Genomic DNA, 27183 nt, shown 5'->3' on the forward strand with positions numbered 1-27183 from the left:
AATATTGATTGAACAAAGTGTGAACACGACCGCAAGATTACAGTTGCAGCTTAAATTTACGTAACATCGTGTCAACAGTTGATCGTTCATCTTTTAATTGAGCACCGAGATTTAATTTGCGATAATCTTTATAGTAATCTTATAGCATTCCTTGTGTCCATAGGAAATTTGTAATATCTTTAATCTTGGTATCTTTTTAAATTCTAGTAAAAATTTTAACAACAATATTTCTTATATATTGATTTACTTGTTACATGATCAACATCGTAGCAACAGTAGTTAAAAATCTGTGAATCTTAAAATCACGATAATCGAAGAAAGGAGTGTTGAGAAATTCTGTTATTTTTATATACGAACACAGAGAACAAGTGGGAAGACAGTCGGGACACGAGCCACGTTCGTTTTATTTTCTCTATCCTTCGGACGTGACAACCACACCGAAGTGGAAAAACAGATACATACAGATCAAAGATATGGGTAAAAACGTTTTTCCTCCGTTCGCTTTTCGCTTCGAATCGATAAGCCACCTGATAGATTGAACCGTAAATTAAACGCAAAACGGGAGAGGAACCAGGCGAATCGAAGCAAACGCGATGATAATTGACCGTTCTATTGCCAGGGTCGCGCTCTCGCACGTTTAATTAGAAAAGTTTAGCCTGGTTGCGAGAGACCAACCAGAGAGGATCATAAAAGTGATTAAAAATCCAGGTTGGCGAGAATTGTAAAACACGATCGACTTTAGAGATCGATAAGAACAGTCGGCGTTCTATTAAATTTTCGACGATGCCATCAACTTGTTAGACGATCGTTGATTCGATTAGTTGGAAAATTTCTTTCTCGAGGTAATTGCTATAGGAAACCCGTGAGAAACTTGAGCTTGTAGGTCTATAACTGTTTAGTTTACGAAACAAACTGTGTAATCAAAATTGTATTTGTTAAGTACCTTCGTAATGAACAGAAAGTAATTAAAATAGAATTGGAAACTTCACTTTTGAGAACCGTCGAAAATAAGGTCGGAACACTTGCGCGTGTTTTATAACAGAAAATAGTCGTCGGATAGTTGTTGGTATTTTTAAATTAATTATGCAGATGCGTATGATTATGGTTTTATTATGTACACTCTCACGCGGAATTTCCAAATATTCGCTTAATTTTCGAAAATTCTGATTGTTCGTTGCGAATTGCTGGTTTAACGGAATTTTACGATGGACAAATGATCGCCGCTTGTTAGAAATTCGGCATATGGTGAATCGGGTTTTAATTGTAGAAACGTGACAGGAGCGGACTGGTGGCCAAACAGTTACCAGATCACGCTATTCTCTTTAGCAATGCTGGCATTTATGACGTTATAATTATAACGTAAACCGGACTGCGTGCTTTTGCAACCGAATAGAGCGATTTTCGCGTGGTCATTAATTTTCAAACTCATTACGCCTTTTGACGGTGGATTGTCTCGTTTAACCTGCTCCCCACAGTCATCCAAATAATCGATCGAATTCCATTTAGCACCGGTGAAACTAACAATCCTAAATATTTAGATAGATATTTAAGTAAAGATATTTACCAGAAGGTAATTCATCAGTTGCGTTATCTTCGCCGGATAATATATGACGGTAACGCGATAGTTTTGATAGCTTGGAATTAATGTTCGGTAGAATTAGGTAAGCACGATTCGTCCATTACACGAGATGTTACTTCGTGAATGTACGTGGCCCACGTAATGCATTTTCCATTCGAGGACTGAATATACGAGATGAACGAACGATTCCACATACTCCGTCGATGGGAATCGTGCACCGAACCGCTAATTGAACGAATAATTTCGTAACGCAGACGACGATTAATGGAAGGACCGTGTAACACAAAGGTTGGCGACGAGACGCGGTCAAGTGGAAACGGACGGTGACGCGTCAGACGTGGAAACCGAACGAGACAAACAGAAGGGAAGTTATCGAATTCCTAAAAGTTTGTTTCTTCTCTACGTGAACGGTTGTTTCGTTGCTGGCGCACCGGGGCTGCTTGTAAATGAACGTTAAACAAACTGTTCGTGGGGAAGAGAAATCGTGTGAAAGCAGCTTCGTTGAAGAATAACAACGCGCAGTAGAAACGAATAGCTTGTAGTCAGACGAGCTTCCAAGCATTAACGCAAAATATCGAAACGCACGGCGAAAAAGCGTATTCAAAGGCATAAAGATTCAATCGCTACATTCCTCTCGCTTTTCTCGGAATAAGCTTTCCTATTCGAATCGATCAGATTTTCCTGCAACGATCTTTGTCCTTTTTCTCGAAAGTACGGAAGCTGCTTATAATCTTTCCTTTTGCGAGAATGAGAGCCAGAGATTAAACAGCGAAGACTGTGTCTCCGGGGATAACCGGGGTCAGACGAAATAACGCCCTACTGTGTTAAACTTGATGAATACCTTTTGCGTGTCGACGGAGCAGGTTACAAAGGGCGTTTCACGGCATTGGCTCTTTGCCAGGGCATAATCGTGCATCTACGGCCACCAACATGCCACCAATGCTACCAAGCAAAGTGCTTCGATGACGTGTATATACTTTTTCTCCGATATTCGTTGAGTGCATATATTAAAAATAGAACGGGGGAAAGCGTAAACTCTGCTGAGCTACTGAATCAGTACAACTGGACACTAGGAAGGAAGGGAATTGCGATGCGACAGGATGCAGGGGACTAATCGATGCGAGGGCATTTCCTAGGTCACCGGTTGTGATAACGTGCTCGTACAGGCCAAACCTACGCGCGTTTCAAACGTGTCTCCGCATCAATCGTCTCGATGATAAGTAGCCCCGAAATTTCCGCCACTATACGCTATTCAAGCTTAATATACGATTCATCGATTACCTTTGAGACTGATATTGCCCGTGAAACATCAAATGAAGGATTTCCCTAAATCAGGAAAACGTCTATCTGTCCTTTGTCATCGTACGAAGTTACGAAAGCGTTGCCGATCGAAATAGAGTTTCGGAGTTTAACACCGCCACGGTTTCCGAATTTGTATGTCCAAATTTCGTCGCTGTTTCAACAAAAAACAATATGCTATCGAGACAAGAAATCGTGTACATTATCTGATCGTAGGAAACTTATCAACATGTAAAACAATTTAAATTTTCATCGGTACTGTAGTGAAACACGGCTGTCATGGTTGTATCGATAAAATTTAACGGCTATCTGCAAATGTATATAGAAGCTACGCAGCAAGCTTAAACATGGTCCAACTTTAAATTTGGCGAGGAAACTTATTTTCACGGTAACCCAGAACTCATAGACAAACGTATATTAACTCGGTCGAAAAATTGCCCCTCTTTTCACAAGCCTTGACTATGTACGCAAACCACCGTGTTCTAATCCAATTAGTGTACATTCCGAGTCTTTTATCGCGTCTATCCGCGTTTATCCGAAAGGTGTACACGGCTTGGAGCGTCAGCCCGTATGATAAGCGGTTTCCCCAAGTCACGTCTTATTCGTGTCCGGTCTGGAAAATTATAGTGGTTTCTGTGTGAGTATATGTATATATGTATGTTTACAAGCGTAACACGCAGTGGGACGCAGAACAGAGTTCCCCTTTAAATCTGTCCTCTGCTCAGGTTGCTAATTTTCAAAATGAAGCTGGCTACAGGAATCGAGTGAAGATCCTTGGCTGGGATCTGATGCTGGATAGGTCACGTACTAAGCTAACTAAGAACGAAGCAGAATGGTTCGTGAATGGATAGACATTAATTCGAACACAGGATCCGATCATTAGAGGGAGAAACGGTAACACTTGGTAAGACGAGGCTGGCTATGGTAATGCCCGGTGAATCTGGGTCAATCAGTTGATCGTCTTTAGTTAAGGGGATACGAAATAGTGCAATTAGGCTTACCTCCCTTGCAATTAGGCTTACGTCACGCGGATGTCGAATCACGTCGGCCGACAAGATTTTCGTGGCACTCCGCTGCCGGCAGCAGGGAGAAGTTAATTTGCTACGAGCGAAGTATAGCGCTGTATTTCGCTTTGTTTGTACTCGAAAACAAAGAAAATGAAAGAAGGAAAGCAAAGAAAGAGGATACAGAACTCTTTCAGTTCAAACTCTTTCAGTTTGTTGATTTAATTGTTTGGCGTTGTTGAAAACGCGTGAACGATCACCTCTTCACTGGAAGTAAGAACCAGACAAAAGAGGAGAAGCTTTCTTCCCTCTACGACGATATAAAAATTTCAAGCGTTCCAGACGATCCGTTAACGAACCGCGTGGAAACGAGGGATTTGTACGCGTTGGGATTTTCAATCCCAATTCTTCCCTTCTTCCTTCCCCAATATTTACACTCGTTTCACGACACAGCGAATGAAACGAAACGATGATATTATGTATACTTCGTAGCTGATTTTCATTGTACGAGAAGAGCCGAACATTCGGTTTCCTAACCTCGGTGGCTGCATCTCATTCAGGATAGAACAAATTTTCTCGTCGACTCGATTCGAGCGAAATTTATAGCTCCGGACGTGAATCATCATCGACTGAGAAACGCGGTTCTACATTGGCATGCGTAACTTTAGCAACTGGTCGTATTTCGCTCGTCGCTCTCAACTACCTGGAATCAAACATCGCTTCGACTCTGCCGCAATCCCGTTGATCTCGGTTTCTGCAAGTGGCAGCCGGGTAAAACCGAAAAAATTACTTTTCCGGTTGGTATCCTCCGTCATCTGTTATCGACCACTGTTTACCATTTTAAATCAGATCTCTGTATCCACGGATATAAACGGCCGATGCCCTGTGGAACTATTGGACACTATAATCTACGGTAACATGATAAGTCGCGGAATATCAACCTCCAGAGTCAATGAATTTTCTGCTTATCTCGGCGCAAACGATGCAACGTGAGAGATTAAACGCCGTTAAAAGGAATCCAATTAATCTGACGACAATAATGTTCGTTAAAGAAGAATCCAAAATGAGATTTTGCTTTACGTTGCTAGGCAGTAGTAAATTCGGTTGTTATGTTCCGTGTAACGACACTTTATGACAATTGCTTCGCGAAAACGCACACTGGATTAAATTTGTAATTTCCACGTACCTCGCATTACGGTGAAAGTTTTGTTGATTCCTGTCTTTATTACCATGAAACAATACCTAGCTTCAGACAGTTTATCTTCGAATACGCGTACAACTTTGTTTCTAGTTTCGTTAACAACAAAAAGCTTTTTGCCATATCTCATTATCCAAAAGTATAGCTCTGAATAGGATAAAAAATTGAACGAGGTGAAATAGTAACGCGATAGGATTATAATATCAATAGGTGCCATCTTTGCCACCAGGTTTTCATACGTATAAAAATTTCAGTACCAAACAATTATTATTAAATTATACGATCGATTTTACGTAGATCTTATATAATGACATAAACTCGTAATGCGAGTTATATCTACGTTTCTCTTATCGTCTTATCAACAGGAAACCTAATTAACTGTTTCGTCGTCGACAAGTATAAATTGTTAAGACTTGTAATCGTTACAGCTGTTATCTATTCTTCGTTTCGAAATCACACGGAGAATACATATTGTGCAAAAGGTAAATGAAGAATACGCAAAATCCATATGAAACGAAATTTTTTAAGTTTTATAACACAACTATTACGGTACATCGTCGTTTAGATAGCAGAAGGGCTAAACAACATGAAACACATTTTCTGTCGAAAGTTGCTAAAAATAATTAAAAAATGGATGAAAATACCTGAAGAATAAACGAAAACAAAAGTCCTGGCGAACTACGAATATAACATATTACACAGATTGCAATATAATGTTGCTAAAATTCTCCTCTTAACTACTTTTACGATATCGCGCTTCGCAAACTTTTACTTTCGAAAACTGTTTATTTCAACGATGTAACAATATCGCACCTTGATTGGAATCTTTTGGCGTATTTTGCAAGTATGGATTTGATTGTTATTTTTATGAAATTAAAAAAGGATGATACCTCTAGATACTTAGAGAAATTGATGGGTTCAGAATCTGGTTTCGTGGGTTCCGCGAGTTTATATCAATTTCCAGATGAAAGAGGATTAAGCTGGCATCTCTCTAGCAGGCTGGCGTAGGAATTGGCGAAGTTTCTCGAAGATAATGGAGGCAGCTGGTGCAGCTCGTATTTCAGGCCTCTATCAGCGCCCAGTCATCCATGCGTTCCGTGTTTCAGAATGATTCTTCTGGTAACAAGTCAACGAATTTCGAGAAGCTTGCCACGCGTTTCGAAATTTTAATTGGTCGTTGACTAACTGAAAACGACTCCGCTTCCAGAGGACGTTCCCTCTAATTAATTAACTTGACCACGTGGAATCGAAACGGGCGAACGCGAACGCCTGAATGAATTTTCCACGAGCACGTAAAAGAATCTCGCAATCAGCGCCTTGTTTCAAGAAGTACGAGGTGAAATGCTCCTCGAAAGTAATAACGAGGCCTTTTCGCAATAACAATACCCTCTGGATCGATGCGATTAAACGTACAGTTCTTTGACGACAGATTTTGTAATATTTCTACTTAGAAACGTTTTTTAGGAAAATTTTATAAATATCCGTCAGATTAATTTGCAACTTGCGTAAGTTTACTTCGCTTAAGAACGATAGAGTCTGATGAAATTAATCAGTTGCGTAAAAGTGTTCGTCCTAACTTTGTTCGTTCTTATCAAGATGTTCTTAGCCTGTTAATCGGATCGATTCTTAATCGAGAGTTTCTATAATCATGGAATTAAAAGTTTATAAAGACGACTATATTTCAGTTAGATTCAGATCTTGGCAATATTCGAGTAAAATATCTGGAAAATAATCATCTAAATGATATTTACAATCGTTACTTCTAATTATTCTCTCTTATTACAGGTTAATTAATTCGAGTAAATAAATTTCTTTGATTTATTCTATTTGGCTGTGAAATCAGATAATTCCTTATTTTATTTGACATTCCGCATTTGAATAAATGTTTCCTGAAATAATTCTATTATGTCAACTTTATCAAATGCGTCAGGCATACAAATTTCCTCACAGCACAGCTCGCACATGCTTCATTCGAGAATAACCGAAGTTAAAATACTTTTGAGAGGAAATACCGTTAGAATGCAAAATTAATTTGGCTACATTGATTACGATTGAAACGTACGGAAAATACGGTAGTTAAAGTTGAGGTTAATATTAAAATCTAAATTATTTGTTGCTCGATTTGAAAATTCATTATATTTTGATATTTCTTGATAATTTAATACTGGTTTTAATACTTGCTGCTTTTGATATTTCCATCTAATTTAATTAAATTAATTTCATCTTAAAGTAGTTCAAGCGATTAATTATTTCAAATTAAATAGATATGACAGATGGAATTTAACGGTAGTGAAAAGACTCGCAAAGGAATAGAATATCTATGAATAAAAAATGTATTGCTCTCAAGAAGTTGGCGATCTGCATAACGAGATGACTCATCTTCTCCAGTTAACAGGTTAATCAAATTAAACTCGCGCTTTAGCTATATCTGTCTCGAACTGTAACATCTTACTTTACTTAAACGATCATTAATTAACCGGTCTTGATGTACCAATTGTAAGATGCAAAGAATTCGTTTCCAATTCCAGGACGTGTACACCCAACTAGTCGTTTTTACTTCTTAACGTTTCACAAAGAACCGAAACGCCTCAAAGCGCAGAACACATCACATAACTTATAAATAACACGGCTGCATGCTTCTCGAAGAAATGCCTAATTACATGCGCAATTGTACAACATTCACGAGAATGAGCCGTGTTTTCCAACCAACTAGCGTTTTCCACGTGGCGATCAACGCTACGATTCTCAAGGGAAAAAGAATAGGATCGCGGATGATCGATCCATTTCCCACCGGATAAGATCATCTTACGAGTGGCGAAAGCTTTCAGAAAGTGAAAAGACCACTATTGCTCGAGCCAAATATTGAGACGCTCTTGAAACGTTCCCGAACACGGAACCACGGTTAATGTTACGTATACTATCTCGAGAACGACAGCTTTTAACGTTCCAGATTTTCTAGTAAATCCATACGGCGGAAGAGATCGTTCTTTTGACGACGCGTTCTTTATGTTCTTTATTTACGAATGAACATTTTATTTCATCTACTACGAGCTGTGCTCCGATATACATACACAGGCTTACTGTCAAAGAAATAATGCAAACGCAACGCAAAAACATTATCGTCTCTTCTGATCATCTATTTTCTTGCTGCCCTTTGTCTTCACTACTTCAGTAATAATTGGACACGTATTGAATTTATACAGTGAACTCTCTATTTTTCAAATATCGGAACAATTACAATTTTTCTTCTATACTCGGCCAAGATCTTCAAAGTATCAGGGGCTATTTACATCTTGTCAAATCCAAAGAGCGATATTATGTGTTGTATTACAATTTCCATGGCTATTGAAGCAAATTCTTATGCAGTTACATAGTAAGCAATATATACGGTGAGTACAAACATAATTTAGTCGTTTCATCAGATTCTACGTTTCATTTCTACGGAAATTTTTGCAGTCATAGGAAATACCGCCGTAAAATAGCGTGAATTTTAATATACTTGAACTTAATCAATTGATATGTAAATTTCATAATAAGTACGATAATGAAAATAATTTCTGTAACCGCTGTAATTTATGGTATGTGAGTGCAAAATATTCGAAACGGTGCATTTGTATAACGCGAAACGAATACTCTTTCGTAGACTTTTCCAGACGGTTGTCTGGCAAAGATTCGGTAGCATGCAAAAACACAATTGCACGCGTGGATTAATAGCCAGGAAATTTTGTCATAGTTCCATCCCTTTTCTCCTCGTTTCTCATTTTCCTTGGTCGAGGACACCGTGCTCTTGGAGTTTTGCGAGATAAAGAACCGTCCGGTGGTTCACACTAATCCTTTCGAGGCTTTGCAGCTGGGGAATTCCAGCTTCAGACGTGAAATTAATTTTCAGCGATGGAACAGAAGAAGCGTATGATCTGTTCTTTCTTTCGTCGAGCTGACCTGTGTACGTTTTAATTTCACGAATTACTCGTCGAATGCATGGCGCGGAAAATGAAACACTGATAATAAGCTTAATAATTGATAACGAAGAATAACGAAGATTCACGAACGATATAGATCGATCGAATTTCAAGCGACAACGTATGTACGTCGCAGAATAATTTGACCAGAAAAATCGACAATGATATGCTTAAATTTAATTTTTTTAATGTTTAAGTATGACGCGTATAGGCACAGTGAATCCTTCTATGACACAGTTAATTCGTTCCGCGTTGTATCGACATCGTATCAAGCGAAAGCGAAACAGCGTGATGCAAACGTTCATGCTGTATGAGGGTTATCCGAGTCTATGAATGTCGTGGTATATGGAAACGTGTAACAATTTTTCCACCGTGTTTTTATAGTACCGTGCTGCAATTTTCGAAACCATGTTTTCGGAATATCGTGTTATAAAAGGATTGAGTGTACTGTTTCGTTTCACCTTCTATATATAATAATGACTCTTTCACTTAGTTTATTCTTAGTGATTCTTAGTTTATACCTTAAATTTATAACTTATACTATCCCGAGACAACTCGAACTTAAATATATGATAGACCAAGCGTATACCCCCTTTTTTTTGATATTACATGTACATAAACATCAGCAGTCTACTAATGAGCGTCTCGTTCGTCGTTGATTTTTTTAATTTTCTCCCAACAATACCAGCTTTAAAGAAGAAGAAGAGAGCAGGCCTTCGGAAGATTATGTAAAATCCAGAGCAACGATATTTCCTGAAAAAATACTAGATATCGAGATAGTAACGAAAAAAAGAGAGAAGTAAAATAGTAAAAATAGTATTGAGAAAGAGCGTATCTCGATGTCAAGAGTGTATGGATTCCAACAATATAATAATAAACTCGCCCTAATGAAGAGCATGATGTTACAATTTACAATGTCTATGTTACAATTTAATAGTCTACACATACACGACATGCGTATGTTCGCGTAATATACGTACACGAGAACACCTTGTATTTCCCCTGACGCTTAAGCGGGTTAAAAAAGCAAACAGATGGATGAAGCTGTCGAATCGAATATATAGAGCTTCGGGATTTTTTATCGAAGCGATCGTTTTTGTTCGCGTTCTTTCTCGCCAATGAGACTGGATATTGGAAGATGCGAAGAATCGGTGGAAGGAAATAGTCGAAGAACTGTCTCGCGAAGCTGTTCCTTCCCGTAAATCGAAATTCACCGTGACAATAACGTGATACGTAGCGTAATGGGTTTGCGGTCGAAGGACCAATGAACCGATACGGAGAGAAAGAGAGACGCGTAGTGGTTCTCTGTCTCGCGAGAATTATTAGAGACTAAGTGAAATTTATCTGCGGTACAAGCCAATAGAAATTGTATCCTGATTGGAGCGCAACCAGCTGTAAAAAAGAAAAGAAACGAGGGTAAAAAAGAATTAAAACGAAAGCCAATCGGAGCTTCCGCGGAGGTCTTTTAAAAATTAGATGCTCGTGCTCCTGACGTTTAGCGGGACATCGATATTTGACATGCGGCGATGATTTGAAATTCGTTCACACGGGGATAATCGGTCAGCTTTTCGTCGATTACGTACCCATCATGTTTCCGTCGAACTGTGACCCATTTTTCGACATCAATGGGAACAAGGTAGGTGACCAACCAACAGCAAAAAGTGAAGCAAAAACTACGCTGAATCTGTAACGAAATTAAATTAACTTTCAAACCTGACGATAGTGTGTTCTAGCAGTGCTCGGTAAAAACACAAAGCAATTACGCTGTTCCCTTTGATATCCTACAACGGGCGTCCGATTAAAATGCAATTTACGGCTAAAAGGTTGCAAAAAAAAATGAAGAAGGAAAAGGACAAAATTCGGTGGTTATATCTTGTTGCGTGGGAAAGGACATTTTTTCGGAGGACACAAAATGGGAAACGAAGAAACTGAGAAGAAATGAATGCGTGGTATCAATACGCGGACACGTCGAGTTTCCATCGATGCGCTGTGCAATAATCTACGCTGTAAAGAAGCGAGATTTATCTTTCGACGAGGTTCTAGTTACATTTGGGCAAACTAGGTGGAACATCGTGGTCCGCCGGAGAAAAAAAATTGTTTAAGATAAAAGTCACATGAATCACAAGCCGTTCCATGTACCGGAAGTTCCGCGAAATGGAGCTTCTCCCGCGATAACTTGGCCGTTTTAGCGGTGACACACAATGGGTCGACGATATTCCGGTTGACGAACAGTTTCTGAACTTTCACGGTCGCGTGCTTTTCAACGCGCGGAATTTCGAAACGGTGATTTTCTACAATACCGCGGATACACAAAGTCGCAACGGCGCTGCGATGTAAATCGAATACGTTTCAGCACTGTAGCGAACACGATACGCAAGATAAATACCGGTGAACGAGCTCGAAAGTATTTGTTCCGGTTAATTGATCCATGAAAGTAAAAAGTATATTTGATATCGATAAGTTAATCGCACGATTGGCCAACTCAACGTTTGGAAAAGATTGGATTATTCACAGCTTTCCTATCGGTACAATTAGGTTTCCTGTGTCTTTTATTCCTGCTAATCCGCTTAGCGTATCTTTAGCTAAATGCTTGTAGAATTTCTCTCTCACCAGAAGATGGTTTTCAATGTCTCGTTCTCTTTCTTTTCTGGCGATACACGCGTGCATTAAAATGTCTGTGTAGTATTTAAACATATCATACTCATAAAGGATATAACCTAACAAACACGAAGATGGTACCCCACTGGGGGTAGCCACCCACATGATAATCAAACAGCTAAAAAATTCTACCAAATGTCCAAATTGTACAAATTGTGAATGTGAAATATTAAATAAAAAAAACATATCATACGCGCCACTTATACATAAACAATTTTTATGTAGGTAAATAACATTCCAATTAATTTTCCTTAAGAATTTAGACTTAAGAAAAATAAAAATTTTTTTAGACGATAGACAATTATCAAAACCATAATTTTTATGCTATCAGAGAACCGGCCTAATGCACTGTGTCGCTTTTGAAACATACGATATCGACATTTCTCCGTTTTTATGTCAAGTAAAATCAATTTACTCGTTCGTCGACACACGCGCCGCTTCCCAAATATGATTTATCCGCGAGCCATCGATTCTACATTTGCCTCTCAAATGAGCCATTTTGCTGCTTCGCATTTTTCCTCCTCAACGTTTCTTATTACATCTGTGGATTTACACGAGTTTCGTTCTCTCCTCTGCACTCCTTACGGATGAGAGACAAAGGAAATAGAAAATAAATTGGAGCTCGTTAAACCGATAAAATTTCTCGACTGTAATGCCAGCTGTAAAAAGGATTCACGCGAGGGATTTTAGGAAAAAAAAAGAGATTTTGGCTAATATGCTTAGCTCGTTCGGGACGAACGGACGAAACGAGGGCGCAGCAGTGAATAAAAAGAGAAAAGAAAAGTACATCGTCCCAAAGGTTCGAAGCTGGCAGAATTTCAATTCTGGGCGGACATTTATTGACTAGTGACGAGCGCGAACGCGCGCCTCAAATTTGGCGATCCCACGCTCGTGACAATGGGAGAAACGATGAAATATATATCGTGTTCGTGCCATCTCCATGCGGAAAACTGTATAATATTTGTCACACGTAAGTCACGATTATATTATATCGTGCTGCTAGGAAATTTTGAAATCAAACGATTTACTTACTGTTGGAGTTCCAAAAAATTTCCTTTTATTGAAAAAGACTTCATAGAGATTCAATACGGATTCTTCAACGTGTCACGTTTCAAAAAACCGATCATTTTCGTTTTTTAAAGGAGCATCTTCGCTCGAACGAGCATTTTTTTGATGATTTGTGGGGTCAATAATTACTAGATAATTAGAGACCAAGGTACTTAAAACTTTTCACTTTTGCACCTTTCCAACAAGTGTACCTACGAGATAAAAAACAATCAAAAGAGCAAAGAAATTGATACGAAGAGTACTAAAATTTCCCTTATAATTCTGTATAACAACGCTATTACTATCTATTAGGTCGTCCGTAAAGTTTCTTTCGCTTTATAAGGAAATAATGGATGCACAACATTTTTCGTTTCATATTATTTTATCGAATTACGTATGATCCATTTTCTTCTATCAAGATAAAGATCAAAACGTTTGACAGATTAGATTTCACGTTTGTATACAGATGCATCGTTGTAAAAGACGTGTCTGTAAAAGAAAAAAAAATGATAAAATTGGAACAATCGTTCTACGTGTAATCTATGAAAAAAGGACATCAAAAGCGTCTAGGTATTTCGGTTACCAGACGAGCGTGAATATTTTGATTGCCAATGTAGGAGTTAAGCCGGAAAAAGAATGAAACGAAAAGGCCGCGAAAAGCCTGGATTTCCGAATCGTCCAACGTAGACCGAGGATTTTCCGCGTATTATTTATGTATAATTTCGAGCGTCTCCGCAGGATCAGGATTTCATTACGATATATCATCGGCTTATACACGTCGGAGAAGAGCGTCCAGTTGACGTTCGCGGACCGTAATCCGTCAACAGCAATTCGTATTCAAATAACACAGCGCACGTACGCGTGCGTGCACCTTGGTACACGCGAGCGCTTCGCAAAAATCGTCGAGAGCCAGAGGATAATTCGCATTAATGATTTTTTGCATGACGCGCGACCATTTTATTTTCCCACGGAACGACAAAAAAATTCCGGACATTTGAACGCGCGTGCAGTCTTCCGTTTTCCGGGAATTTCATTTCCATGCAGATTTCACGGGAATTAAATATTCTCCTTTATCACAGTGATAATAAAGCGTCGCGTCTATTTCTTTGGCTACGAGCTAACGTCGGTTCTGTCCAAATGCATTGCGTTTATTTTATCGATGCTCGTTATCACGAACTAATCTCAATTCTGGAAATTCTATGGAATTAACAGCGCGAAACCATCGATTGCCTGTATAATTCAATGGGTAGAACGTAGTTTCATACACAAACCAACTATTCATCGATCAACTTGTTTTTAACCCGCCACTCTGACACTTTAACGTCCAAAACTATAAATCGTTATCTGAGAATTACTAAACTAATTGCAAATTATAAGATTATGAAAGCTATAGGTGAAAAATACGATGAATATATCTTTCTGAATCTATGGTCTTTTATTTGCATATTTGATTAAACTGGAGATGACATAATTGAAAATCTGTAGGGCTTTGATATAGATTTAAATCTTTTAGGAATAGCTGACAAATTGACAAAGTTTTGTTGATAAATAGTAAATTGTCCAGTCTGTGTAATACTGAAATTCTGTGTTAATTCTTGCGACGATTTACCGATTAACCAGATTTAAAGGAAGAAAGAAAAGTTGGAACATAACTCAGGAGAATTTATTAAGCGTATTTTATTCAGTCGGAATGACGTTTCGAAAGAAGTTGTATAAACGTCGTAACTATAGTTAGCTCGACTCGAGAAGACCGTGCACTCGGTTTACGCCCCTTCTCACGTAATTTCCTTTAGCAAAGTAATAACTGTACCTCGTAGACGCTTCTTTTACCAAGTTCCTCATCTTTCAGCTTTTTCTTCGGCCGACATTCCACTGAAACATACCGTCGGAAGTCTTTTGGTAAACACAAAAACGATAGCTCGATAAATCTCGCAGCTTCATTTATATTCCGACGTTCTTTGAATCGCTGCACTGCCTCATTACGATGGCTCATGCGATGACTTTGACTGTGGAAACGTGTCTCGCTTAACTGACGGATGCTGATTTACGCGAATAACTTTGGTTTACGGCGCGAACGTCGGATTTCGCTTCAAGGGGACCGTAAAACGGAACAGTCGATGTTAACTACACAACTCGTCGTTCCGTAGACTGCCTTTGGGGGTAAAACCATTATTCTGTTGTCGGTTCCGTGATGCGAGCGATCCGCTGGATACACCAGATGTTTACGACTGCTTAAAGATCAGAGACTGCAGAAGATCCAAAGAAAGAAATTCCGAATTATTTTTTCCCGTCCGAGCTTCAGCATTGTTTGAAACCAAGATGAGTTTATGAACTTTCAGAACCTGTTTCCGACGCTTTGACACAGTAAACTCAGTGAGATCGATATAGAAATGATAAATGGAGAGAGAGAGAGAGAGAGAGAGAGAGAGAGAGAAAGAGAGAGAGAGAGAGAGAGGATGCTAAGACAAGCAAGCTAGTTAAGTACGTTAGTTTTATCAAAATTTTCGATATCGATATAGAGAGAATATTATAGTCGAAATTTCGGTATATCTCGCACACAGGTATGTGTCACACATAGCTAAAGAAAGATTGTATAATAAATATTCAAATGCTTCCGTATGTTACTGAACGTAAGGCAGATACAACTAAGCACATAGTTGTTCTTTGACTTCGCTTCAAAGTTTCAAACTCATCGCTCTCCTAAACTTTCTGCATTTCCATTATTCTCTTCTGTGAGAACTCCGAACCATTTTGCTTTGCTCTACAATTTTCTTTCCTCTAATACGATGTACATACTATCGTTACTTGTAACTCCTAGATCGTATATATATATATAACGAAGCTAAAATTCTCTCCTCGTATTTCTGTACTAATAATATGATAACAATTTTAATCGTTCCAATTTAGCGCGCGTGAATTTCGAAGCGTAACACCGAAAAAGATTCAAACGCGGTTCAATTTTGTGCACTTCGCAGCGGTAACTAGCGATTATGACACGAAGCAACGCGATGCACGAAATTGGCAGCTATTAGCGAGGCATAATTAGCAACACCCTTACGGTTCGCCCGATTACTCCATCGCTTTCGTGCAGAGTATTCGTTCGCGTGCACTCACGCTGCTTCATTTTCTCTATGCAGCCAGACACGCACACGATCGGCTAATTACAAACGAATTCGCCCGTGGAATCACACACGAATGGATATGCTCGATCGTTCAGCGGCTAGCAAAAGACTCTTGTAACGCCAATTTTATCGTTTACGAACTCGCGTGCGAGCGCATCTACCAAGAATTATCGCATAATTCGTCGAATTCTAAGACTAATATCGCAGACGGCTGAGTCTCTCAATTTTCACCCATTACGATCTATCGTATTATAATATTAGGTCGTCCGAAAAGTTTCTTTCGTTTTATAAGCAAATAATGGATGCACAGCATTTTTCGTTTTTTTTATTACGAATTTATTATCGAATTACGTATGATCCATTTTCTTCTATCAAGATAAAGATCACAACGTTCGACAGATTAGGTTTCATGTTTGTATAAAGATGCATCGTTGTAAAAGACGTGTCCGTGAAAGAAAGACACTTTTCGGACAACCTAATGTAAGAAACCAACGAGGAAGTGCGGTTTCTTGGTAGTGAGAAAATTATTAATAAAGTGAAATCATTATTGAGTTTTCGTTTTTCTAAAAAGAAGATTCCTTTGTATCGATCAGATCGAAAATTTCCTAAGATTCTAGGTAAAATTCCAGAGATTCGCTTAATCCCTTCAACGCTAGAATGTGATAACATACATTTGATAATAAGTTGACCAAGTAATGTTTTATTTTTATGATTTTATCTTAAAATCAAAATGTGAAACAAAAATAGCACTATATTTTCTATTTAATAAATTTTCTGAATATACAAAGTTGCACGCAGCGAATCGTAGATTCCAGGGAGGCCAAATATTTGTTGCGCGTAGAATACACAAACAGTTTGTTGCAACTTCTTTTATTTTCTCAAGTGTAAAAGCGAAAATAATATTAGACACAAAGTGGATCTGTAACATTCACTGGTAGATAGTTCTATGTTGACATATTATAGAGTCCCATGAATTTACAATGTTCCATTAGTAACGTATAAACTTAATAATTGTAAAAAGAGAGCGTAAACAATGACAGATCTCAAAGTAAATTTTAAAAAATTATGTTTTTAATCGTTACGTTTCTCCATTCGTTTCTCGATTCCTGGTGTTGTTAAAACCATCAATGTGGCTTCTGAGCGATTCATACGTAGGTTGATAGCGATAAAAGATTTAACTGGAAACCAGTGGTGTTGTACAAAAGTAGATTTTCTGATAAAGAGGAAGACTCGAGACGGTCGGTTGAACACTCGTGCTTGATACGAGATAAAGACTTTTCAACCCTGTGACGTTTCCCAGAAGCAACGTCAACGTACACGCGAGCACAGTTTCCGTGAAACGGTACCTTGCCCAAGTACAGGATGTGCAACAGGTGCAAAACACGTAGGCTCAGTTACTGCATACGCCAATCTGCAGTTCCGTCCTACTTCTGATCGTCGATTAAGTGGCAGATTTCGCAACTTCGACGACGCGTTGCCATTAATCAATTAACCATGCATTCTCGATGCTCGTACTACACGTTCACGCTTTAATATCGTATCACACACAATTTTCTCAAATTCGTGTTGAGATGTTCCAATCAGTAAATGTTTCAGTAACGAAACTTGTTAAACTTGAAGACACACAGGGGAAGAATATGATACTTCCTCTATCTTCTGTAGGAGAACAATTTCAAAACTCAATACCCTGGCGACTAATTTCATATTACTGGAAAAGATTATTTTTTAATTTAAGCTACATGTATTTCTGTAAACATGTAATTCTAGCTACATGTATTTGAATTTATTATTTAAAAAATATTAACAGTAATAGTCATTGTCGAGGTTGAGGTTGATTGATTGAAGAACGAGTGGATGAATTTGTAATAGAAAAGTATATTGAAATAATTAAACGTATAAGTATAATGTATAAGTTTATGCTAATTCACATCCTTACTCTTACTTATAGCAAAAGGACATTACCAAAAAAGTTAAGCTTATAACTTTGCCTAGAGACTATAGGGAACATAAATAGAAATCTGTTTATCAGTTCTTTCGTTCCCAGACCTTGCAACCCAAAACATAATGTTTACTCAAGGATACAATAATATGCATCGCTCCTTATTTAGAATATCTCTGCGTAATAGCAGTCTCCAGGTCACGGATATACATAAATAAAGATGTAGAGTTTTTCTTGAAGTAGTTACTTCAATAGTGTAATATCGTAAAATAGTTTGAACTAGAGGTCGGTTGAAATTAGAAAAAACCGTGTACGTCGTCTTTCTGTGGTTCGTTTACATTTAAGAGCGCCTATGTGACTATGAATGAACAGGTACTATTTACTAATTAAGATGTCAAAAAAGTATGGGATTAACTTGTTTAAATTGTTGCCGGCGATGGCTCGCCGAGTCACAGGAAAAATTAGTGACCGGAAGACTTTCTAGAGGCACCGAGGGTGCTCTGACCGCGAAATGTTGCGAACCGAGTAAAAAACGACCCCATACGTAATATCGCGTCTTCGTGGCTCATTTCGTGTGCGGAGAATTTACTGCCACAAAATTCTCGTATATGAAACATACAGGATAATAGTACTACAACCTCGAGGGGTAGCTATGAAAAATACCTGCACACACACGCGAACACGTATGCATACATTTCGCGTAATGTGGAAATCTCGAGAAGAACTTATCGATCATCGTTCTCAAAAATGATGTACCAATTTGTCCGCCGAAAATTCGTCTTATTCTTATTAACGCGACGAAGTCCAATTATTTTTAATCCGACATACACACGTCGTCTCTCATTCAACGTGTTCACGAAAGTCACCTATCCATTACGGTCCTGTGCATGTTCGTACACACAGGTTTATCGATCTAGGTCTCAGTGGAAACACGCGATTCACGGTAAGCTCAACGACCCGTACGAGTTCGAAGTTCCAACGTCGAGGGAACCGCGCGCGAGATAACCACCCTCTGAATCATGTGCCTCCCTGTTACCTCGCTTTTAAATGATATCTTTCTTCTTTCCTCCTCTTTTTCCCCCCATAATTACGTAGTTTAGTGACTTTTCGCAATTTTGACTTCGGTATTTTTGTTAAAGCTTTATCCTGCGGCTGATTTTGGATTTATCTTCTTACGACTTTATCCTCAGCATATTACGGCTGAAATTTCACCACATGCGAATTCTGTTGTAACATTATCGTAGTAAAACGTTTAATTCCACTTATTAAATTTTTAATTGCACGCGATACGCTGCGGTGAACTTTTGCCTAACCATACTCTTTAAATGCTATATCATATCGTCTTCCCTCTTTCTTTTCCTTTTTTTCTTTTCTTGAGCAAAAAGAACGACAATTTGAAAGTAATAGTAACCATAAAAATAAACAGTATCTTATTCAGAAAGTTCATCATTGTCTGTAATCATGGACCAAGCATCTCCTCTTCTACAAACAGCGTCCTCGTTGCATATAAATCCGATCTACGTTCTTCCGGGCTTCTTTCCAACGGGTTGAACGCTTCCAAATGTATTTAAAAAGTTGCTATTTCCTCGAAGTTTCCGCTCGCTCGATCCGCACGGTACGAGAACTGTTGCTCGAGGTACGTTTTGTTCGGGGTATTAAAAAACTACCTGAAACTTCTCTCAGCTATTTAAGCAGCCTGTCTTTCCACAGAGAGAAGTACACAAACGTGTTGGACGATTAAAGGTTTGGAAAGCATAGCCTGTCTCTCTTTTCGCTGGAAAACCGAGACTATACAATCTCATAGGCTTGGATTTCCAAGAGCTGTTTACCTGTTTAGCTGTGCTGTAGATGTTCCATTTTCGATAGCTACGCAAACTCATATTCGGCATCAGGTATTTACGAAATTACAGCTACCTGACCTCCATACTTCTCATTATCATTCAGACGTTTGTAAAGCCTAATTTTAACGGTGAACTATCTTCTAGGGTGGGAGTATCATTGTTTTGATAAAAATAAATTATATCGTTTATATTATTATTAAAATACTAGTATTAAATACTATTTACCAAGAAGAATGTCGTAATTAAAAATTTGCTTTAACATGTTCTTTTAAATGTAAATAGGGGAAATCTTTTTGTATCAAACTCAACCTAATTTTTGGAGGAAAATTTGGAGGAAATATTCTATGTACATGGTGGCTCAAATTATAAGAAATTCACGTTAAAAACTAATATTATAGAAGGAGAAATAGAAATAAAACTTTTCATGATACAATTAGTTGAATTTAGGAATAAGCGTTCGTCTATGTATAGTCGCTATTATACATAAATAATACATTTTATCGGAAACTCTGAAAACCCCAAGGCTATCGTTTAAATATCGAGAGAAGGAAGATAATTTTATCGTTAAATTATCAATGATCATTTACTTCAAACTGCCTATGTCAGATTGGTTTTTTGAAGAATTTATTCTTTAACAAACCGACGATATATTTGTTTCATGTTCTTCTATTTGGGTGAAATTATTTTCGCAAATTAATATTCACAGTATGAATGCGACGTTTCCCTGAGCCAGCAATTAAAATAAGCTACGGGCAGAGGAGCACAATGATCATTAGGAACCTCTGGTGTAAGTTATCCATGCATAATGCCGGTGATAAAATTCACTCGACTGTGGTCAGCGATCTTGAATCAGTGAAAAATGGGAGCAGTGGGAATTATCGTCGAGGAAGGGATTCGTTCTCAACTAATGACTCTAACAGTCGGTGGAAAAACAATTTTCCTCTGGTGGTCTAGTCGATCGAACAGGATCGAACATGAACGGATGAGCCAGCGATCAAGTAAATCTTCAGTTTAAAATAACGACGTGTTTTATTTCTGTTTGGGTCGTTAGCGAATTAGGGAGGATTTCGACGAATGTAAATGATATTTACATTTCGTAACGACGCGCAACGCGAGAAGATATTTAGTCCGCCCTTGTAGCTCGTCAGACTTTTCACTATTATTTTCGTAATTACGTCGAACGTATGAAAAATGTTAAATTATGTAAAATAAACATATGGACGTAAAATTTCACGACTAAATAACGAGAGATCTTTTACTATTATTTCAATTCGAATCGAGTTTCTACTATTTTAACTTATTTAGTTAAAATACCCTATCAGGTATCTTTTATTTTTGTGATTATTTTACTTGAATAAAGAAATATTTTTAATCGAATCGAAAGAAGCTACGCATAAATAATAATAAATCTTTATAACAGGATATTCTAACCCTTTTGAGATTAATGATACAGTATATGTCAAGATAAATTTGGAATTATATAGCGGAGCAACTCTCGAGATATGAAATGGATGGGCAATTTTTGGGGGTCGTTGCTTCTCGATTTCGATTTGTTTCGCAATACACGCACGGCCATCGTCCTGAGATTCATTCGCATGAAATACAGTACACACATACATACGCAAACACACATATCGTGCCTTATGTAAATCATCGGTTTCTAACGATCTCGTTGCGCAACCCCGCCGCAATGGCGCGACGCTCGATAAACTCACGATGAAACCTCGCCGCTCTCATGTGATACATATTTACCCTTGAGATTAATAGCCGCAAAAGGAATTACTATTTCGATCACTCTCGACTGTATATCCTTTCTCGGTTCAAAGATTTTAGTTATCCTTCAAACAAAATTGAAGATTAAAATGAATCGATCCTTTGACAAACCACGTTCGATATTCCATCGTAATTGATTTACATTCAATGGATATCACAGACATACGTAACAGATGTAAATAGTTTAGATATAAAAGTAAAAATTTTGGTTTCTTCCGTTATACTAGGTTGTCCGAAAAGTTTCTTTCGTTTTATAAGGAAATAATAAACACATAATGTTTTTTGTTTTATATTAGTTTATTTAACTATGCACAAACGTAATAATAGAAATAGAACGAAATGGATCATACCTAATTCAATAAATTAATATAAAACAGAAATTGTTGTTCATCCGTTATCACCTTATGAAACGAAAGGAACTTTTCGGACAACCTAATATAATTCTTCACACACATTTCGATCTAATTTCTTTCGTACAAATTTCATGCTTGATGAAAATATCGTTTATAACGATAGTCGAATGATATCTTAAAAACAAATGGGACGGAAGTTCGGTGGGAAACAGGCAAGGAAACGGTAGCTTCCGCTTTCTCAAGGAGCACATACTGTCGAGCAATCACGCGTAAATGGACTGGAAGAATTAGAAAATCGTTTGGTAACGATAACGCGGTATTGAAAGCAAGAAAGCCGTTTCGTTACCACACACCACCGACATAAAGCGAAATAGCGCTATTTTGTCGAACAATGCGTTTGTTAAACGCAACCGAAACACCATGTGACGATCCTCGATTGTTTCTCCACAATGGATTCTGTTCCATGTTTGAACAGCCGACGTTATTTTCGTAAAACATCGTTCCATTGAGAAGAAACGCTACACGTCGCAGTCGAGCAACGTCGATTCATCGAGCGAATCGGCATTTTTCATTCATGAAAACGTCACACACCGTTCAGGATAGCATTATTGCGTCGTAATCGATGTCTCTCAGCAGAGAGCACGAAAATCCAGAAAATTACGTCGCAATGCTGTCGACGCGCAGCTAGTACGCGTGTATGTTTGCGTATAACCAATAAGGGTGAGTGTATTTCGCGATCCATCATCCGTTCGGATTACCAACAGGGCGTATCTAGTTCCGTTGCGTCGGTTGGTTCGTCGCTTTGCTCGCCTCCACGCAATTGTCTGAAGAGCGGTATTTCGTGCTCAAAATTAAGAACAGCGTTTCATCGATATTTTTAAACACAAATTTATTGTATGCACAGTAACAAACTTTTCAAAACGTATAGATTTTTACTTTATTCCAAGAAGGTATTGTTATTTTACGGAGAGAAATAGTTTTTATCGCTGAAATGATGGAAATTTGTATATCGACTATTTGATATAAAACTGTATTTTTCAGCATAAAATTCGATTATATTTCTCTGTAGCAGCATGTAGTTTTATTTATAGTAACAAATGTTGTTCTATAGAAAAAAGGACGAAGAGGTAGAATTTGAATGTCATCGTTGTGATTAGGCTGAAAACATTACTACTAAAACATATATCTACGATATAATTAAAAATTATAGAAATGTAATTGCTATAGCAATTATAATATTGGACGATATATAGGATGAAGCATTTGAAACAAGTCACCTGAATATCTCGCTTTCTTTCGATGATAGAAATAAATACATCGGATCAAATTTGATTGGTTTCGTGAAGCACATAATCTGATGTAACTAATTTCTCTCTTACAGGGAAAACTAAATTTTAATTTATGTATTAAACTTTAAATGTGTATTGTACAAATAGATATATAGAAATATGAAAAATTTGGAATGCTTGTTACAAATGTTTCGTTCAGTAAAAGACTAATGCTCCAAGGCTGACAACTTAGATAATGAATAAGGTTTATAAAACGAGAACATTTGGATAACTTATTGAACTTAGCGTGAGTTAGATTTTAATTCTCTGGTGATAAAATGACAAACTACTGAAAGTAGGTCCTTTGGCTTTTCTGTTCATTTATTCCAGTCAGTTGATTTATTTGCATTCCAAATACTCAGTAACTTTTAAGTTTTAAAATCTTTTTAATTGAAAAAATTTTCTTTGACAAATATTCTATTTTCCTTCGTTCAAAGGTTTGTATAGCTGTTGATATGCTTATATACTAGGCTTTGTATTAATTGAAGAGCTTGGGAGGTTGACTGATGGAATCGTTGTGTTCTTTAAACGACGCATGCGACTATCCGATACGATTTCCTAAAAATCATAAATTATTTATGATTACAATAATACTAAGCGATTTCGATAAAATTTTCAACATGTACATAACAGTCATAAATCTTCAAACCGTATTGTTTAATTTAAATTTCGATTAAGACCTGGATTAAAAAGTTACAAAAACTGACCTTTTTTTCTTCGCGATTCCGACCAATTGCAATTTTTCCAAAACATTTTTGCATGTCATCTAGTAAGCTAATCCTTCTAACTTCCAAAAAAAAAAAAAAAAAAAAAAAACGAACAGTTTGGTCCAATTTTTAAAAAGTTATTCTGTTTTTAAAGAGTGTCCGAATATATGTTAATGCCGGCAGTAGAATTTTACCTTCATTTTTTCTAGGACAAAAATTCCATTGCGTAAATTTTTATAGCTATTTAAACATTTACATGACTCTTATTATGCCGATCGATCCAATTGCATTAAAAAAATTTTAAACATACATTTTCCACAACGTTTTTCGTCCATTTAATCATCGGTGATCATATAGATACTTTTAGTAGTTTAATTTTCCTGCACGTAGTTGGCTATCCGAATTCTCGTTTTTCCCATATCGGGAATGCCTGTCAAGTGGCTGCAACGAATACGTTCGGAACACTAGAATACTTCATGCGACCATTTTTCAAAATCAGTGTAGAGTTAAAAGTGGCAGTAAGTGACGGCTTAAGTTTATATACTCTCTTTAGTAATAAAAAATGAAGTTTCCTATAAAAAAAAATCCTACATCTGTCACCTTTAAATATTTTTGTGGAATCTTTGTCGAAGCTTAAATAGTTATAAACTTTGCGCTGTTTAATAGGATATAGGATTTATAAGGATTAAAAGATGCTCACAATGCAATTAAAAAATATTTCGACATGCGTAAAACTATAATTCAAATCTATTGTTTGAAGTCCTATAACGACTACATGGAACAATCAGTTTCATTTTGAATTTCAGGATTTTGTCTCGAGAACGTAGCTCTCGATTGCGCAATTATTTAAAGTAATGTTGCGGATTCTGAAGTTTCGAAGGATTGTCATTTCAAAGGAAACGACATTTTTGGGGAATGTTGCACTTGAAAAATTGAATTTTAACAAAAGGCGGATTTTCAGGCCTGTTGGATCTCCGCCATTCTTCCGCGCACGCTTTATTTGTATTCCCACCGATATAGCGATTATGTCTGACATAGTAAAATTAGTAGAAAGGTTCCACGTACTATTCTGCTTAATGTCGAATACGTAAATACATTCTGGGATCGAATGTTTCCAATTATTGGATATAACAGTAATCCGAACACTGGTGATGTTTTATTCATACGTAGAAATTCGTATTTTTGCAAACATAACTAAAGACGTGTTTCATTTAATAAATACTAAACAGAAGCTTGTTTTAATTATCATATCCCACAAGGAGCACTTCGACTGAAGAAAGGAAATCCAAATAAATAGGAGCCTGTACCATCTACTAAATACATACCATAACGAGTACTTTATTTTGAATTTGTTTTGTATATTTTTGCATACTGTGTACATTTTATATGTTTTCTACATGAAATAGTTGAGATAGTTGCGATAGTGATTTTTAATAGGAATGATACTATTGAGATATGTATAATTTTGTGTACTAGACTAGATTAGCTGTGTAGTAGTGACACACGTATGTGAGTATGAGTGTATGGAAATACGTGTATACACAGCGTCTCGAAAAACAGATGAATGCAACTGTTCCGTTAGCAGTGTGGTATAGAAGATGGCGAGACAAAGAGAATGCTGAGACGCGTGCAAATGTATATCGACGAAGATCCTGCAAATCATTTATTAAATAAATCTGAAACTATTTTAATATAAATTCTAAGTGTAATTTTAGTGTTTCTTTACTTTTATTTAGCCGATTAAGATCCACAATTCTCAACAGATACGAATACAATATTGATATTATTGTTCTTCTCAACGGAAAAAATATGTACATTAAAGTGTTAGGGATGGAGGGTGGAGAATTTATTATTGTTATCCATGAGCCTTTGGAACGATAGAGATAAAGGGAGAACAGGCAATCTGCCACTGATAAATTTCTATTTTCATAGACTTCAAAGTTAAAGCAAGGATATTTGACGTTACTTTCCTTTGCAAAATGTAAAAACGAATTTTGGTGAAATTTGAGAGACGAATTTAAACGAATTAGATATTCCAAATTACAGAGAAACGAATGAGTCGATTTGTCTGTTTCAGAAAGCGCGTACGAAGATGAGGAGCATGGCGCCAGGGGCGCGAGATCCCCTGGTGAAAGTGGTCTCGGCGAAGAAATCGGTGCTCCTGACGATGATTGCGCAGATCTACCTTTGAGGATGGATATTAACACGATCAGGGGGGGTTGGAACTCGGGCGCGAGGAGCGGTTTCCTACGGGGCATCGGGCAGCGCGTGAGCTTCGACCCCGAGGCACCGCCGCTGCCGCCGCAACCTGCAAGAAAGGTCGATGAAAAGGTCAAGGTAGGTATTTCTAACGTTACACAAGAAGCTACTGTTTATCACGAACAGTAACAAAGTATTTTGTTCAACCAACGAATAAATTAACGCTCGTGATGGTAACCAAGTCTCCATCACTATTTCTCCTTTAGCAATTTTTTTAATTAAACCGACATAATGAAATTGATGTATGGTTTGTCAAAGTAAATTTCAAACGTTTATAATTCGCGATACAATTATTCACGAGTATGTAAACTAATTAGAAATCGATCAAAGTTAATTGGAAATTATTTACGGTCATGGTAGATTAGTAGAGACAATCAATTTTTTAATTAGTTACATATAAACTAGGTGACCATGTCGATGACCTATTCGTATTGAATTAATATTAATAAAAATCTACGTTATTGAAGGAACCACGGCCTATCATCGATCTTGGACAAATTTTTTACGTTCGTGCAAAGATGTCGCAGAGCTTTTATGCACCCCCTTTCTCTATTAAACATTGAATAATGTTTTAAATACTGAAGCCTAAACATATTTATACCTTTAGTTTATAACTACGTTAATACTATTCTAATATTTCAATTTGGTAGGTTCCCTTCCCTTTGGTAACTTCCCTAAAAACATATCACCATACAGAAAATCGAAGAATTTTCGAGCCTTCGAGAAGAGCGAACATAATTCATATTAACATACATAGGATTATATTATAGTTTCAAGTAATTTTTCGTACAAATTCTATAAAATAACACTTGGTTGCGTCACACAGATAGGAAACTGTCAGTTTCGAGGAACTATGAAAATGATACCATCGATCTGTCTAGTCTACAGAAAGACTACACCCAAACAAGGCTGAATATTTTGGCTGTCAGTATGGGGGTTAATGGAGTTGCGAAACGTTCAAAGTAGAACGAGCGTTTGACAGAGGAAAGGAGGTGAACAGGCGAATAAAAGGAAGCAGTCGGACGATAACTGCGTTACGACGTCGACCCAATTTGCGGAAGTCGCTATTACGAATCAGAAGTTCTCTTCCCGTCGTAGTCTACCTTTTTATTGCCTT

At 37.4% G+C, this 27183-nt stretch overlaps 1 protein-coding gene across 9 annotated transcripts in view; it reads left to right on the plus strand.

Moving 5' to 3' along the window:
* Positions 1-27183, plus strand: part of LOC126868569 (transient receptor potential-gamma protein) — a 99107-nt gene that overhangs the window by 47299 nt on the left and 24625 nt on the right. For all 9 annotated transcript variants that reach the window (XM_050624167.1, XM_050624169.1, XM_050624166.1 and 6 more), the window contains one exon: positions 25885-26144. In XM_050624167.1, coding sequence (XP_050480124.1) covers positions 26001-26144 — 144 coding nt within the window. In that variant the 5' untranslated portion in view covers positions 25885-26000. The remainder of the gene's footprint in view (positions 1-25884; positions 26145-27183) is intronic.

The sequence above is a fragment of the Bombus huntii genome, chromosome 8 (genome assembly GCF_024542735.1).
Source record: "Bombus huntii isolate Logan2020A chromosome 8, iyBomHunt1.1, whole genome shotgun sequence".
In the NCBI taxonomy this organism is placed as follows: Eukaryota; Metazoa; Arthropoda; class Insecta; order Hymenoptera; family Apidae; genus Bombus; species Bombus huntii.